This window comes from Patiria miniata, unplaced genomic scaffold, assembly GCF_015706575.1.
Source record: "Patiria miniata isolate m_02_andy unplaced genomic scaffold, ASM1570657v1 HiC_scaffold_16, whole genome shotgun sequence".
In the NCBI taxonomy this organism is placed as follows: Eukaryota; Metazoa; Echinodermata; class Asteroidea; order Valvatida; family Asterinidae; genus Patiria; species Patiria miniata.
Window position 1 is genome coordinate 1319155 of NW_024037054.1, and position 18891 is coordinate 1338045.

Below are 18891 nucleotides of genomic sequence, written 5' to 3' on the forward strand. Positions count from 1 at the left end.
TACCTACCTTATCTAGGCCACCTATGCCCATGTTTTTGAAATCCCAGTCAGGGTTGATGATGGATTGTCTTCCACCAGCTTTTCTGTTCACAAATTTTAAAATGTTAAACTATATTACCACTAGATACCTTATTCAATATTTAGAATCCAATAATTTGCTATTTCGAACCAGATTATGCCATGAAGCTTAAAATAGTGTTTTCAATAATAAACGTCTGTAATACAAGATGTCTCAAAATAAAGTAAACCCATTTTTAAATTAAATTATCAGAAATGTACTGCATGTCAACAGAAAGAGGCAACTACAAGGGAAAAGATCAGGATGTCCTCTATCCAATGGTATTAATGAAAAGTCTCTACGAAAGAGGGTAAAAATATTTTTACCTAGATGGCAAAGGGCAGACGGATGTTATTCTATTCCTGTTACATAAGAATTTATGGTAGGTCACGGATACGATCAATGATTTTATGGTACCACATATGTACATGTAGTTGATCTTCCCAAGGCACCACGTGGAGCTTTCAGATGGGTGTGGTGGGCCCAGGCACTGCCACATGGAAATTGTGGGGACTTGTTTTTGTGGCCTATAAAGATCAACAGACCTCACCCATTGTGGGGTCACTCGAAAGAAAAGGTTTTCACCACACCCCTGCTAACACTCAGGAGTTAAGAACTGGGATAGTGGATGAGGTGAATCAGCATCAAGACCAAGGAATGGTACGATGTCCTGTCAGACACATGGGGCGATGATGTGAGCTATGTGTTACCAGAAATGGCAGTCATGTTGAGGGCTCATGACTGCAAAGTTATCCTGTAACTACCACAAACAGAAATTGAAAGACTACGTGATCAGAATTATTGTCTAAATTCATTCCTTCAGTGGAGAACCTAATCATTGTCTCTATCATCACTTTTCCATTGTGCACTAACTTGTCTTCATTCCTTCTCCATCACTCAAGGCCATACCGCCTGTTCTGTTCAACAATGGTCGACAGCTTCGTCTACCTTTGGGAGTTCCATAGTAGCTGACGGAAACATTGACATAATTATTATTATAATGAATTTAACATCATTGGATAGATGGCATCCTGACCTTTTACCTTGTAGTTGCCTCTTTCTGAAATATTCAGTACATTTGTGATAATTTATACCCAAAAATGGGTATACTTTAGATTGAGACATCCTGTACAGTCAAAATAACAGAATGGAGTGGAAATGGAAACTAAAGATATTACATGCAAACATCTTTTGAAACGTTGTATTATGTGAAAATGACATAAACTACTGCAAACTGCTTACTGTTTTTGTAAATGTGACGTGGTATGTCAAAACCAGGTGGAATTGGGCAGAGCTACAAATGGAGAAACAGCTTCAAAATGACATGGGGTGATGATTTTAAGAATTTTTTAAAAATTTGTTATGCTACTAATGTTTAAAATGTTCTGTACAAGTTCCGAACTGAAAGTTCATCAACAATATATTTTTTTCACTAAATTCAAAACTATAAAGGCCTATTTCTCGTTTTTGACATTTCGGACAGTCTGATTCCAAAATGTGACTTGAGATTTGCATTTGTTGAGTCACAAACGCTGGGTGATCAGGTCTAAAACTATTTCATAGGACACTGCTCAGTTATAAATACTTTCATGTCAGAACAGGAAAAGGCTAATGAAACCATTAAAGAGCATTCATTTTAATCTAAGAAAAAAATGCATCTTTTAGGGTTTGATAAATTTCAGTACATTTTATGTACACGTACACGTTACTTCTAGTTTGTTAACATCAGCAGTTAAAACATGCAATCTGAATACTGATTTAGTTCAGAGATGATACATGTTCATCATGAGGTGAAAAGAAATTTTCGAAATATGAAAAGGTTTGATGAAGTCACAACATCTGGAAACCCAAGGTCAACATTGGACAGGGCATCATTTTGTGGTACGAACAGAGTCATTAGTCATAGATCAAATTTGCGGTAATCTGGCACCAGGCTTTCAGAATATGGCCTATCAAAATTGGCCTATTAGTGAGGTGGCATATGGTTGAGATCGTGACCCACTGGTCCAAAGCACCAAACTTGGCAGATAGATTCTTATAGCCCTAAAAAAGATATTTAGAAGGGGTGACACCTGAAATTATTTTGGGAAAGGGGCCTAATTTGCATAAATCGTTAATACTTGCCGTCGAAAATTGGGTCTAAGCCACCTGACTATATCTCTCCTCATTTTAGAACTATTGGCCCCTAAAATATGAATCTTTTCATATTCAAAACTCAAATATTCAATATTCAAGGGGCTCCTGTCAGCCCAGGATCTTTCACAGAGAGTTAATGATGCTAACTTTCTTTTGATTTGTGGACGACTCTGTCTCAGAGGCTCTAAACAGGGTTATATTTGGATCTAAAAAAGGGTTATATTTGGCAGGCGAGTTCACCGTAATGAAACTTTTTCCACATAATTATTTATTGGCTTCCAATGCTGGAGAGTGCAAAAACGAGGGCCTATCTTTGGGGGCCATATCTCACAAATCTTCAGGAGTTGATGCCTAAAAATTTGCATGTGTTCATAATTCACACAAAGGTATTTCCAGAATTGTTTTGAGTCAAGTCTGATTCAGTGGCCATGGAAGATTTCTGGACTTTGGTTGAGGCGGCTTACCGTTTGGTCCTAACCATTCCTACGCGAGAAGTCTGCGTACTTACCAATAAGTCTGGCATTGTAAATGACTGGACAATTAGCTAACTGCACAGCTGTGCACACTCAGGCGTATCCAGATTTAATGAGCTAGCCCTACCAGGAGCAATTGTTGCAGAGATGATACGTCGTATGAATAAACATGAGACAGGGAAATCTTATAAATACTTTGTTCTGGGGCCTTTACGGAACGGTTAGGACCAAACAGTAAGCCGCTTTCATATGGAATTACCTACCTGGGAAAAAATCGCAGGTCAACATACAAATTGCATGAGACATGCTCTAGATTAAAGACATTACAACTGTATTCCTGTGTTTTAAAACTTAAATTTTGTCATTAACAATGAAGTACATGTACTTACCCCACAGACTTGCCCGTCAGGTTTATGGGAGAAGATTCCGCCTTTTCAAACAGAACTTGGGTGTTGGGGAAGCTGACACCAATATTAATCTATAATTAAAAAATAACCACATCTGACTCATTACAAAATTGAGAAAGATATCAGCAGACATCTGGGTCTTTCCATGAAATTTGGAAAGCTTTGTTGCATTTTGATACATTTGTATATGAAGTATTAGGAGTCACTCACTCACTACAACTATTTTTATTGCTAATTTTTTGTTAATTTTGACTGTGACTCTCTCATTTTTTCAAAGAATTTTTTAGCACATTCATACGTTTTTCACCTACTATGTTGTCCCTATACTAGTAATACAGTTCGTACTATCCTTTGCTTAATTCATAAAAATGCAAATTAGCCCCAGCACACAGGTTATAACCCCAATGCCACCACTGAAGCATGTCTCTTTGGAGATCTAAGGTGGGTGGAGAGAAACTGAGAAGAGAAACCGAGGGGAGGAGAAACTGAAGGCTCCAAGGGACGGCGTTGAGTCTCTCCTTCTCATCCTCATATAATTCAGAGATGAAACTGGCATACATGGAAAACAGAAATTGAAGAATAGGCCAAACAAAAACATGTGTCCGAAATCAGGGCCATGCTGCAGTTACATAATGTCCATGTACACACACATGTACAATACGTGTCATGCCCAATTTCTGGACACCGCCTCTTGTAAATTTAACAATGAGAAAAACGCTCTGTGTTTTTATAAAATTAAAAAGCCTGAATGACAGTAAGTGTAACAGACTCATCAACAAAGACGTTTACTTCTTACTTGAGAGAGTTGGGGGAAAAGTCCAACAGACAAGGGCACCATTGCTTTATGATTCAATCATGTCCATTCAACCAGCCTCCACTAACATACATGGGAATTATCAGGCATTATCGTCTTTTTTTTCCAACAACTGCCAGTGAAATGTATCACTTATGCTCTCTTCGCCATTCTCAAGATAATCATTGTGATTTTTAAAGCATCGCATTTTTTTACAACTAAACCTCAAACCTCAGAAAACTGCACAATATGTTGGATGTTATCCATTGGATCGTTCATGTGGCTACCGGTACCATGCCAGGGCAGCAGTCAAGTGCTAGCAGGCGATGGTGGTACCATTGCAAATCATCGTGTGTGTGCTGTGCACATACGCACCATGTGTGACGCAGTTATTTTTTCCATGACAAAGGTCAATAATTAATCTTTTGTCTTTAATCTAATTTAAATAAAATTACATACAGGTAAGAACCCTAACATCCTTATGTGCTCATCGTCAAAGGTCATCTTGCATATTTCATAACTAAGCCAAAGACAGGACTGCTCTTCCATATTTCTTGACCACTGGACATCTCACTATAAATCTTGCCAAAGGTGATTACCAGTGACTAGTCTGGTGTCAGTAAAATCTGACCAGTAGAAACCCCTACTCTTGCCACTGCATAGAAGCTGCAGGAGTGGAATCTGCTTTTATGAGCATGCGCCAGTTTTTTTCAGGCTGTGCTGTCAAATGAATATTCATGAGCTCGTTCGTAAAAGCAAATCGTTGAGAACGGACTTTAAAAAAACTGCTCATAATGCACAAATTAGCTATTGAAGCCATACGATTTGTCCCAAAGTAGGTTAAAAAATGAATAACATCTTCTTCAAAGATTTTATATGCGATGTCGTTATTTTTGAAAAATATAAAAATAAAAACAAAGGCCTCTTGTGCTGAATGAAAGCCAGCAACCAGGCTTTTTTCCTGCAATCAATTAAATCTAGTTAATAATATTGAGACAACCATGAAAACATCAATGAGACTTTTCATTTTGTATTAACGGTGATTTCAAAAGAGAAAGCCCCTCAACTCGCCTGCAAATGGGGGGATTCCCTGCTGGGTTCATTGAACACTGAATGTGGTTTTCACAATTAAACTGCACAATAAAACACAATACACGAGTTTCGCAATTCAAACAAGTAGGCCTACCACGCTGAAGCTTGATTAGCCCATACCCCGCGTGTATACATTTCTCAGTGACGGGGATATGGGTTCTTCAACCAGGTTGGGACACACAGTGATATTGGGCCTGCTCATCAATTTTGTTGGCAGAAATGTTTCTATATTAATATTTTACTTGTTATTTGCTGTTGCTAATATGTTTTAGTAACGATACCTTACATTTAATGAATTTTAGTGTCTGAAAGGGCATTAAAATAAGAAAAAAGTGACCTTTAAAATCACATTTTTTAAATCTTTATATTTCTGTGAAATACAACAGGATCCATTAAACAAATTATTTATGGAAAAGTTTACAGTTCAATTCCCCAATGTCGAAAAATCCCACACCGACCAGTCTTCCCTCAATGTAATACTACACCTGTGTGGCATAACTCACCATGTCCAATAAGAAATACTTATTGTTGCCAAGAAAAGGAGGTTTGTTTGGGGCAGCACTGCACTGAAACTCGTCAAATCATGCCACATAAGTAGTATCTTTAGTTATAATAAGTAAAATAATCCAACTCGAATCACAAGTATTGTTGTTTCGATAAACTAGATGAGTCAACGTGAACACCCGACTGCCGTACCGTTATGTCAAAGTATAATTACCACTATAGAAAATCTACCACGTCTCCAAAATGGTACCGGCCAGCAAAACAGCTCGAAATACAGCTTTCCGAAAATGGAATCCACACGTAATCCGTTCTCCTGACCGTAAATTTACAGCCGATTACACTGTGCATGTCCAGAGTGACGTCGAAGTTTTCTTGCGACGTCGAAATGACAGGAATGGCCAACCTAGCCGTCAAAACGTAGGTATTATCAAAGATATTGTCATTAGGTTTACAGAGAAAAATCTCCCCCACAGAAGTGTGGTTGGGGTCTACGAACGAATACTTACCTGTAGTGCAATCTACTTATGCATATTTTCTAGACCGGCAGGTACTTCCCGCTAAAAGTTTTATATAATAGCACCCTCTGGTGTCCTACCCATAATATCCCATGGCATACGTGCCTCGAGAATATCCTCTTTTCTCGAACGTCAAGTCGGAATACTCACAGCATCGAGTAGAGTGGGGTAGGCGGGAGGGATGCTCTATAGGTAAGTATTCATTCGTAGACCCCAACCACACTTCTGTGGGAGGGGGGGGGGAGGGAGTCTACTTCACTCAACTTACCTTTAGAGCAATCTACTTATGCATAGACTAGCACCGTCAAGGCGGTGGATCATGCGAGATGCTATTGTGCTTTCACCTGGGCATGTAACACGACACGTAAACCCTGGATGGGCCCTGTCGCTCCACATGTGGGTGGACACGGCAGCCCAAAAGGTCTGCCTGATAATTACATTAATCATAAACATGCTGACTGATATGCGATCCCCTATATGGGGCATCGTGCGTAATGATCTTTCTGAATTCAAGAAAGAATCAGAGTTAGGAGACACAAATTCTGGGGAAGTCTCCGGTATGAAAATGTCTTGAGAACATGGTGGGGCTCAGTCAGTTGCCCTCAACACTGTTCTCCTAAACTTTGCCTAATATTGTGCACACGGGCCGATCACACGGCCTCTGCCGTTGATGCGTCTTTACGATGTTGCGCCATGAGGTTGCACTCGGTCTGTACTCCACATTGCCTGTCATTTTTTCGTACATAGAATCACCTGATATACTTTCAAAGAAACTCAACTGTTCTGCTATATTGCCATAGATTCCACTGGACTAATCTGGAAATCCTGTGATCCAGAATTCTGGTGCTTTGCTTCATTCTCATTTGGTGTCTTTGGAACCCTCCTTGGTACAACCAGTAGCCATCTTCCCCATTGGCACCACACACCACACAGTTTTCTTTGTCTGTTCGCGGATGGCCGGTTGCAGAATCAGCACCTTTGTGATGCTGCTGCTCATCGCATTGTTCTAGCTGACCACTCCATACATCTACAATCGACATGACATCAACAGCCTTCGCAACAATAAGGCCAGAGTACCACTCAGGGTGTATCACAAACTCAGAGAACTTGGTATCTGTGCTGTAAAACCCACGCGACGGGGACACAGATCATGGGCCAAGCAACAAAAAAGAACCATTCCTGTGTTATCATCCTCCTCTAAACAAGAAAGCACAAGACACTCAAGACAACATGGTTCCAATCCCACGAACCTTGTGCACATCTCTGCCGACATCAAGCCTTTGTCTACTGGCTGTAACTTTGCTCTATGGAACGCCCGGTCAATAAAACGTAAGACTGCTATGATCTATGAAATGAAAACAAACAATAGCAATGTGCAATAACTGGAACCTGGTTGTGTGGTGATCATCGTGATGGCCATGCTCTGGCCGACCTCAATAACACTCTACCTGACTTTCAGTTTCACCACATTCCCCTCACGGACAGGGCAGGTGGGGGAGTTCTCATATGCCTCAAAAAGGGTTTCCATGTTTGTTAGCATGATATTCAAGCATTTGATGCCTTTGAATATATTGACTTGTCTATTAACTCACCATCCAACACACCTCTCCGACTTCTGGTTGTTTACAGACCTCAGAGGTTGCGGAATAAAAAGCCCTCATGTACACTTTTCATGCAAGAATTTTCGACTTTGTTAGAGCACGTTGTATCTGATGCCAACCATATAATGATAGCAGGGGACCAGTCTGATAGAGAGTCATCTGCTTTCTGTGACCTTTTTGCTGGACTAAAACAGCTCGTCTCAGGCCCGACACACCGCGATGGTCATACGCTGGACCTCATGTTAACAAGACTTTCAGATAACTTTGTCTCCCAAGTGACTACCACTCATTATATGCCATCTGACCATGCTGTCGTCATTTGTACGTTTAGCATTGGTCGCCCTGGTGCAGTTAATGTGGTTTTCCAGACACGAAAATTTTGTGATATTTACATTGAGTCCTTCTGGCGGGACATCTTGAACTCTTCAGTGTGCATCTCTCCTTCTGCAGATCTAGACACGCTAGTTGATCAATATGAGCATTCCCTGAGCGATCTACTCGATCATCATGCACCCCTACTCAAACGTAACATCAGAGCCCGTCCTCATGCACCCTGGTTAGCAATGAGATCCGTGTGGCAAAGCGAGAGCTGCGTCGTCACGAGCGACGCTGGAGATCTTCTAAGCTAGAAGTCCACAGGCAGATTTTCAAAGAACAGTGCTTGCTCTATAACCAACTGATATCTTCTGTCAAATCTAGCTACCATAAAAGCCAGCTGGACAACTGTGACTCAAAATGTTTGTTTCAAGTTATTAATAAGTTGAGCACACCAGCATCGTCGTCGAAAATTCTCCCTTCTCACTCAACGTACGATCCGTGTCGCTTTGCTGACTCTTTCTCCGATAAACTTCAATCCCTGAGAGATGAACTTGACAACTCAGTCCCAGATATAACACCAGAGCTTTATCCTCATCATAGTGCATCACTTGACCATCTTGTGGCCTTATCTGAAGATTCAGAGAGACTCATAATGGGCTCCCAATCTAAATCATGTAATCTTGATCCTGTACCCACCTGGCTGCTAAAACGCTGTGTGGATGAGCTCACTTCAACTATATCCAACATCATCAATCTGAGCTTCAAAAATGGTTGTTTCCCCAGTGCACTCTAGTTTGCCAACATTACCCCATTAATCAAGAAACCGAATCTCGATCCGGATAAACTGAGAACTACAGACCAATTGCTAATCTGACGTTCCTTGGCAAAACCATCGAGCGTGCAGCAGCTTCGCAGATACAATCCCATCTGGCTACTCACAATCTCGCTGGTAAAATGCAATCAGCCTACCGAAAATACCGTAGTGTGGAGACAGCTCTCCTCTACGCGTCTTCCTGGGCAACGACCTTCTCCTTGCTGCTGATGAGGGACATGAGGCAATTCTGGTACTCCTCGATTATTCAGCAGCATTTGATACGATTGACCACAAGATCATGCTCCATTGCTTATATCATCGCTATGGCATCACCGACTCTGCCCTGGATTGGTTTGCATCATATTTTGCAGATCGTCAGCAATCCGTACTCATCAACAACTTCTCATCACCCTCCCATCATGTCAACACCGGCGTACCTCAAGGGTCTGTCTTTGACCGGCCCACTGTGCTTCACTATGTAAACATCCCCACTGGAAGATCTCATTGCTTCGCATGACCTTAGCTGCATGGTGCCATGCTGATGACGTTCAGCTTTATGTCACTATGACAGAAGAACAGCGACCCGACGTTATTCAGAGATTGGAGTCATGCCTCTCAAATATAAAGTCATGGTCCACTGCCAATAAACTGAAACTGAACGACAACAAAACTGAAGTCATTCACATCACTTCGCAATTTAGACGCCATTCCCCAATCCACAGTATCTGCGTCAGTGACTCCTGCAGCAGAACTGTCACTAGCGCCCGTGACCTAGGAACCATTGTAACAACAAACCTCAAAATGCAAAGCCAAGTTAACAACATATGCCGCTCATCATCTCTAGCTCTTCACAAGATAGGACAACTTCGAAGAGTTCTAGACTAACAAACTACGGAAAGACTAGTTCTCACATTCGTCTCCTGTTGACTCGACTTCTGCAACAGTCTCCTTCACTGTATTCCAGATTCCCAAATCGCAAAACTTCAACGAATTCAGAACTCTGCCGCCAGACTTGTTACCCGTTTACCATCACGACGACACATAACCCCAATACTTCGAGATCTCCACTGGTTACCTGTCAGTAAGCGCATCATCTTTAAAACTCTACTCTTTACTTATATAAATGCATCGACGGTTCGTCACCATCATACCTTCGTGACCTCATTGAACCCTATCAACCACCGCACACCCTGCGCTCTGACTCAGCACTGTTGCTGAAGACTCCCGCCATTCACACCAACACGTATGGACATCGGTCCTTCACACACTCGTCCGCTACACTCTGGAACTCTCTCCCACAACACATTAAGACTGCAAGAACTGAAACAGAGTTCAAAATTGCACTTAAGACATACCTATTTAACATTTAATTATTTTGTGCTGTAAAGCGCATTGAGACATTGTGTAATGCTCTATATAAGAACCGTTTTATTGTTATTATTATTACGTCCGTAGTTCCATGGATGACCATAACCAACCTTCAGGCAATCTTGTCATGAAAAGCCTGCAGGTATGGTTGGGTCGTGGTGATGGCAGGGTTGTCTCGACAAATGCATGTACATGCAACTGCAAGTGACCAATTCAAAGCGTCCCTGTGCAGCTAATGTACGACGTCAAAGTCATGATTGGCACCAAAATTCTCTATCTGGAACGGACAAGAATAATTTGATGCCTGGAACACAGATATTTGGAGGCAAGAGGACTCCGACAGTCTTAGTTCAAAATCCTTCTGTAGGAATCGGACGGGCACACTCGGTCCACACCAGATGTGGTCCGTCTCTATTTTACAGAAAACAGTTCTTTACTACATGTACATCTAGAAGTAACAACTGCTAACAAAAAGGCAACTTTAGGGACAATTGAAACTGATGTGAAATCGTCACCTGGTTCCAGGAACTACCTGTTTAAAGATCTCGATTAACATTTTTTTATATTTTTTTTTATAAGAAAGGCGTTGAAGAGGTCCCTCACTTCAGGGGTGTTAAAACAAACATCCCCTTAATTAACTGACATGTTAGTACGACTGTCTAACATAAAGTAATCTACTGTCATGTTAGAAGTCCCTCAAGTGCAGGCTGTAAAAAGCCTTAGCTTGTTTGAGAAAGGTCTGAAGTGAACAGGGATTACATGACAGCACCAAGCACATCAGCTGGGTGAAGGAAATCCAAGCAGCTGCGCCAGAACAGAATATTGAAATCCTCGGAAGTAAAACTGGCTGGTGAACCAAGGGAATGGTTATAGCCCTGGGAAACTAATCAATGGGACCAACAGGGAGTAAAGAGGAGGGCCTTGCCATCCTTCTGCTCCAGTTGATTCAGTACCCGAGGGATGAGAAACTACAAGCAGCCCATCCGTCTCCATCATGAGTGTATTCGTCTGCCAAGTGCAGGGGTCAGGAACCCTTGCGCAGTAGACCAGAAATCTGTGACTAATCCATGAACAAGCGGATTGACATGGTTATTTGCTTAGCAGCTACCACTGTCGAGAGGATCCACCACCCCTAAGGAGGACGTTAGAAGCGGCGTTCTCCTTGTTTGGGAGGTGGATAGTCAAAAGCAGGAAACTGTGGCGCAAATACCGTGAGAGAGTACACAGTTGAGCAGGCTGCGCTGGTCGTCGATGTAAGCCACAACCGTGTCAATGTCACATCGAACCAGGATCATCTGGCACATCACCGATTTTAGAAAATAACATAGGAGTTTCTCCGAGACTACCAGCATCTCAAGTATGTTAATGGAACTTGAATGATGCTCACACAGGGCCTCACCAACCTGCCACTAGATACGAGTGGTGGGTAGTCAACTGTCAGGGGAAAATGTCCGCCATGACAATTAGTGAAGGCTTCACAGGTGAATGTTACCTCTCTCCGTTCCGCAGCGCAGCCCAACCCAATCGCCTTTACTGTCTGAGCAGAGGCCAGGAGTGAGGCGGAAAAGGCTGAATGAGGTCACCATGAATTTGCAGTGGGAATCTTTGCTTGAAACCGCAAAATTCCCAGTGCTCTGGCCTGATAGGAAGTTGCTGTTGTGTACCCTTCAGATCAGGGGTTGTGTACCCTTCAGATCAGGGGTTGTGTACCCTTCAGATCAGGGCTTGTTCCCCATGCTGATACGTATGAAAGTCGACTAAATCTCATAAACCCAAATTCATGGCTCTGCTTACCGTTAGCGAAAATCCCTGCTTACTGTAGCCGAAAATTCTGTGCTTATGGTTAGTGTATTCCACGGGTTAATGCGAGGTTTATTTCAGATTTTCTTGCGTAAGTTATGCGTTATTTTATTTCACAAGTTATTTTAATTATTCAGACTTGTGTTTTCTTCTACCGGGCAAAAGACAAAAGTTAGGTGCATGTTATGTATTTTATATATTTTTTTTTCCATTTCATATGAATAATTTCTTTTATTACTATCTTAACTATAGATTTTCACAAAGCTACTAAACAAGTATATGCCAATGAGTTTCATTTCATATTTGTTAAAGCATATTTTTCTCATATTGGTTTAGTTCCACAAAGTCTGCCATCATTTCATCTCGATGCATTGTTAACAACATGTATATATTTCATAAATTTCATATTTTTCTTATATTTCAGTTTTTATTTTCTGAATGTAGAATCATTTCCACAAACAAGTTAAATTCTACCGCATGATTCTGTAACGTGTTTTGAAAGAATAATAAACCAATGTCATCAGTTGATTTCAAAGAAAGCTGGTGTTGGGTCCATTATTATTACAATATTTGTAAGTTTCATATTTTCATTTTTTTTTAGAGATATGTTCTGCTAATGTCCTACCCCTGTGCCAAATTTCATAACAATAGGATTAACGGAAGTTTGTGGTTGCCATGGCTGTTTGTTGGGACGTCTGTTTTGTCCACTACATTACAGTTGTTTATTTCAAGGACGTTTTTCTTGAAATGTGGATTTAGTAAACAATCCTTGACTGGTCATCGTTAAGGGATCATAACTTTAAAACCGAAGAAGCTACAGGCTTTTAATAGGTATCATTGGAAAGCTTATGAAATTGTCTTTCCTACCATATGCAAATCTCAGAAAGTCAATTTGCAACTTATTCCTGATTTTGATATGCTTTGGTCACATTTGAGTTTGATTAATACAAGAGCTATAACTGGCCGCGGGCCGATGCCCATGATGGCTTCCATAGTAACAAGAGTCATTGCCAAAGGAATTCTAAAAGTTGTTTCCTGTGTAGAGGAAAGAGACTAAATAGGAGTTTTTATATTCTCCAGTTATTAAACTACATGTAGGTAGAGTTCCATGTAATTTTAGCATATTTATTTTGTATTTTATTTATTTATTTATTTATTTTATTTCTTTCTGGTAATGAAACCAAGGGTCCCTCAAAAGTGCCTTAAGCACTGTAGCCCGGAAGCCTGAAGAAACCTGTAGAGAGAAGACAATGAGAAGAAATTACAGTTTTAGAGGTAGGAGGAAAAGCCCAGAGGAATACTCTGAGGAAAACCCACGCAATCAGGTAGGGACTGAAAACCCAATCCACATATTGGCCCGGGGCGGGATTCGAACCCGGGTCACAGCGGTGGAAGGCGAGGAAAGTACCACTTCACCAACCTGACTCCCCATGACATGTATGAAAGTACATGTTCGTGTAACTGAAGCTGCAGTGAAAATATTTGTGTGCTAAATGAAACCAAGAACAAAAGACATGCTTTCGTGGTTTCATGATGGATTTATACTGTCAATAAAATTTTAATTTCCATTTTTATGAATAAAGGAATGAACCATTTTTTTCAAAGGGTGGTGCAAAATGTATTACTAGGGACAATAATACAAGATGAGTCTTGCCGATGAGGATAAAATATAATCAACAACACTGGTTATCAACTAGCACTTGCCCTTTGTCAGGTTCTAGCTTAGGCGAGCCCTCAGATAACAGACCGTTCGGATACCGGGTCCGGTATGCTAAATTCTTTCACCCCAATCGGTACGAAGCCAGAAGCCACCCGGTTACGGAAGCGTGACGCCCCAATCCGTCCAAACTGGTGACTGAGGGTTTGAACAATAGGCAACATAGATTGAAGTCTGGCCATTGTTGGAGGATTATGCGGCCCGCTGGGCGTAATCATAGATATAGAATAAAAAGACTAGATCGGCAGCGCGTGCATACGCACGGCCTTGCCTGGAGGGTCACGTGCTGGAGGATAGATACAAATTGCGCGCTAGACATGACGAACGCAACGCTGTTTACGCGCACATTGCGAGTTCATTTTCTGTTACTTGAGACCTTCAATGCTAATAATTATACACAAGAGAATAAATAAGATAACATCGTTCCCATAATGTTGAAACCCCAGTCTACTCTTGTTTATTTCAATCAGTATCTCTTGAACATGGATGCTTATGATTATGACTAGGGCCTACTTAGCAAAATTGGTTGTCTTAAAACAGGTTAACTTTGCAGAAAATAAACTGATTATCCCGTAGCCGAAATGAAAAGAGGCACGCCAATGTGTTAGCGTGCATGATTGCAGTGCGTAAATACTCGGTGCGCATTTCTAGGTTCGCGCGCGTTGAGCTAGGTCACGTGCTGGAGGAAAGATACATTTTAGCTCCATTACTTTACGTTAATTTGTTGCGCGTCCACAAGAGACAACAAAAATGGCGGAGATTTATCGCACTGTGAATGGGCGCGTGTGGACGCGCTGCCGATCTAGATTTTTTATTCTATATCTATGGGCGTAATAAACTATGGAGTGGAAAGTAAGACTTAAAGGTTGGCCGGATTTATTAATTTACGTTTTAATTCACTTAAGAATTTTAAGAAAGATGTCGATTTTTTTTCTTTTGCAGGGCTTCAGAAACCAAAAAACGCTCGAATGTGTTTTCCAACTTTTTGCCTGCATCTGCATTTCTTCAATAGGCTTACACATACACATACTCTGACACTTGTCCTTGTCTTTAAAGAAACACATGAAAAAGATGGCCAACTTGTGAAATATAGTTTGAAGAATTACACTTCCTAGATGCTTACATTTCATTTTTGTTGGTTATTCAGACTTCAAACGCGTACGTATGTATTGCCTTCACATAAAGCGAAACGGACTGGTGACTGGTAATCGGCTTGGGCCCTTCAATTTCACATTCACAACGAGAAGGGAGCAGTGATGAAATCCATTTCAGCTAGCGTCGTACACCACACGCAGCATAGGGATGTTTAGAAACGGGATAACTTAAAATAATGCTCAATATAATCATAAACATTTAAGTTTGATATGAAAGTTAGAAGCAACGCTTTCTTGCATGTATTAGGATGTTTTAAGAGCGTGTACAGTTGATTCCTAATGCCGGGTTCAGGTAAGTACATGTATGTTTCGCCAGCCCTGATTACAAACAAAACTTAAGTTGTTTGTCTATGAAAAATATACATGTATTTGAGCGCATTTCTTGATTAAATTATTTGTTTGAGTGTATTTCTTCATTTATCCCCAATGACCTATTCCCAAATAAGGGTTGAAGGGTGGGAATGAATGGGAATGAAGGGAGAGGGCATGAATCGTTTTATTTATTCAATCATCGATCAGATTCAGATGCTTGATCTATCTGTTTTGTGAAATTGTGTGGTTCTGAAAAGAACCATTTGGTTTTTGTTTTCGATGCTGGGGACATTCTAAAAGTTTGTGCATGAGACGATTATGGCGATCTCGATTTGCTGCGCTCACAAAGACTTTCTTTCATCCCGCCTGGCACACCAACGATGGCTGCAAAAGAGCGAGGAAAGACTTGAAGGGGAGACCAGCAAGTTAGCTATTAAATCGAGAGATTAACATGTTCAAACAAAGAAGCCAGATTATTGTAATAAATGCCATGTTGTGTTAAAAGTGAAGTTAACTGATTGTCTGTGTTTAATTTATGTTCAGGTTTCATGCAATCTTTATTCATCAGTTAATGTTTAATAGTACAGTATTCCAAAGTGACTTTTTGAAATGAAGTCTGGCACTGATTAAAATGACTTGTATTAAATATTCGCAAATGGGCCGGGTTTCGAAAACATTTGTGTCCGAAATATGGCCGGGCTCGTGTACAACGCCATACCCAGTTTTCGGACCCACAACAACTGCGACTGGACCAGTTCAATTGCGGGACAGCAACAGTTAAACAACGAGTCATTTCTTTACTTTCAATGGAGGGTGCATCTTTCGGACTTCATTGGTAAAAAAAAAAGCCATCAGGTTCACAATTATTAAAGTACAGTAAACGTCTTATTAGTGCACAAAGGCAATGGCATGCGGGATTACCAACAGCAACTTCTTTGAAGCTCACAGTCATTGTTGCCTACTGGAGGATTAGCGCGTCACAAATTGGTTCCTTTGTGATGAGCCAGAGCATGGTGCAGAAGCCTTGCGGAGTTAATCCAGGCCGATCGGTACTATGCAAGGTCCCAATCCCTTCAACATACTGGGCGGGCTCAACCCCGAACGGTCTGGGGAGGGATTCTAATTTGAGGGCTCGCCTTATTAACCATAAACCATTCAGTCACTGTGATGTATCTTAGACAGCGTTTGACTGTCTGCAGCACAGATCTGTGAGGGTTGTGACTATTTTAGGAATCCCATTTAACATGACATTCAATGACAGCTGCACATCTTCATTGATGGGTGCCACAAACTTATTGATCAGCATGGGCATCCCTGAAGAATAGGAAACATGTTCCTTGATTCCCAGATATAAATATCTAATTGAATGACTCCCCTTCTTTTTTCTTAGAGCAGCAGATAAGAACTCTGGACTGCCAATATCGTCCCTGCAGAGTTACGAATGCATAACTGATCATCTGGTAAAAACATCTTCTTTACAATGCTGTGCATGTACCACAATTACCATTTGAAGTTAGAACTTTGCAAATTCAGGAACTGTTAGTTTCATTGATAGCCTCCTTTCACATTTAATTGGCAAATGAAGATGAAAGATTTACCTTGGTTCGTTGGGATGATGATCTTCCTCCTTTAAGCATGGAGATATCACAAGCTTCAGGGAAAAAAAGAAGATTATTATAATTGATTAAATCATGTCTCAAACAATGTGGTCTTAAGCATTAGAAAAAATCAAAATGGGAAAATGCGCTCAGGGACAGAAAGCAGAGAAAAAATGTACTTACATTCATCATGTATCCTGTTTCCTGCGAATCTTATATAATCAAGTTGCATGAGAGAGGCGGTCTCTCTGCCTGTATTCAATGTCTCCTTAAGACATTCTTGTTCCAAGTCCAATCGTAATCATATTGTTTCTGTTTCTCTTTCTGTTATTTTTTGTTTTAAGTGCTTTACTCTTTGTAAAGCATTATATAAAAACTTGTATTATTCCACTAAAATGTGCCATTAAGGAGACACGTTGTCGTAATTTCTTCGCACAATGGGAGACATCGGTCATTAGGGAGACATTTTCATGTCTCCCTAATGTCACAGCCCCCCTTTAGAGGCAACATTTTAATGTCGCAATTAGGTTATATTTGTTGACTCTTGGTCTAATTAGTAAACATCACAAAATTCATGGAAAAAGGACAAGAGAATATTGGGTTAGGGCACATTTAAGTTTGAAAAATTGTGTGCGTAAGTCTACGGGAATGTCTCCCAAATGTCCAATCCAAGGTGAATTATTATATTACTAAATGTATCAATCAAATCAATCAATCAATCAAAAATGTACCATCAAAAATGTACCATTAGGGAGACACCTTATCGGTTTTTTTTTCGACAATAGGAAGACACCGGCTTTTAGGGAGACACATAACTGTCTCCCTAATGGCACAGCCCCCCTTTAGAGGCAAAATTTTACCGTCTCAATTGGGTTATATTTGTTGCTTGTGGTCTAATTAGTAAAAAAAACCTGAAATTCGTGGAAAAGGGACAAGGGAAATTTGAGTTAGGGTAGGTAGCAATCAGGCTTTAACTCGTGCACTTCCTCAAAGGGTTCCAATGTGGTCACATGGCCACCGCAAAGAATTACACCATGAACTTTTCGAATCTGATACTTCTCAAGCCTAGGTCTTTATATGTAGAAACACCACTGAACGTCGACTACATGTATACTTCAACATGTTCATCCAACATTTCAAATACAAGAGAAACAGGAACATAGACACTCACCTTCCATTTCTTTGACAACAAGACCAAGTAGCTTTTTCCCTTCCAGTTTGAAAACGAGCTAAAAAAAAAATAATGGAAATGATTCCATTTAACAATGACAAGTATGAGATTTGTAGTAATAAATGCATATTGCACGTACATAGATCTCAACAAAATGATCACCTACATGAACAATGTTTATCTTCTGAAAATAAGTTTGGGCAGATGTAATTGTACATGTATAGAAATAATAGTTCTGATTTTGTTAAGCATGCTGTAGCTTGCGATGGCTGGGCAACTCCCTTGGAGACAAGAGACATCGAGGGCGCTGTTTATCTGCTGCCATTTTTGAGCTCCATTTTAGTGTTAAATATCGTTTTAAATCGTCGTCTACAAACGTCATTAAGTTTGTTCTTCTATTCCCGTTTGTATATATGCGTAACATCTGATGTGTCGTGAGTGTATTTTAACATTTTACCTGTTTGAGTGTTTTAATGAACCTTTTTACATCCATGGATTGTGTGTGTATGTGGATTGTACATGCCTTGACCATGAGCATATAACATTCAATAGTCGTCGTCAGTCACTCAATGCCCATTGAAAGCATCAATCAGTCCTTGATTGCCACAGTGATTTAAATAAGCATCATGCAACAATCTGCAATTCTTTGGGTTGTTTTCCTGCTGTTATGCCCTTCGATATTAAGCAACTGAACACCGTCCCTGATGTGTTTGTGAATACAAGTATGTGTAGCAGGTTTGTGACCTACGCTGCTACAGAAGTGCAATGACTGATTTGTGGTGACGTTAACCCAAACCCAGGCCCTACAAGAACCGACAATTTAAACGGCTTATAGATCCACTCAGCATGAGGGCGATGTTAGCAATGTGAGTTGTGTTGGGACGAAATGGAACACCAGCCGGCATTTATTAAGGCCGTTTTCTTCAACTCCACCGTCTACCATCACTTGATGTGGCACACAGACACGTGACAACCGATCTGTATATCAATCCCTCCAAAAGTACAGTTGACAGGAGCTTTCCGGTTGTCCCTGTACTTTAACACTTTCCCATAGACTAAG

The 18891-nt window shown here is 40.7% G+C and overlaps 1 protein-coding gene across 2 annotated transcripts in view; it reads right to left on the bottom strand.

Moving 5' to 3' along the window:
* LOC119722623 (vesicle-fusing ATPase-like) overlaps positions 1 to 18891 on the bottom strand; it is a 236076-nt gene that overhangs the window by 142203 nt on the left and 74982 nt on the right. For both annotated transcript variants that reach the window (XM_038192822.1, XM_038192821.1), the window contains exons 7-10: positions 17832 to 17889; positions 16661 to 16713; positions 3057 to 3145; positions 8 to 83 (exon numbers count right to left, since the gene is read on the bottom strand). In XM_038192822.1, coding sequence (XP_038048750.1) covers positions 8 to 83; positions 3057 to 3145; positions 16661 to 16713; positions 17832 to 17889 — 276 coding nt within the window. The remainder of the gene's footprint in view (positions 1 to 7; positions 84 to 3056; positions 3146 to 16660; positions 16714 to 17831; positions 17890 to 18891) is intronic.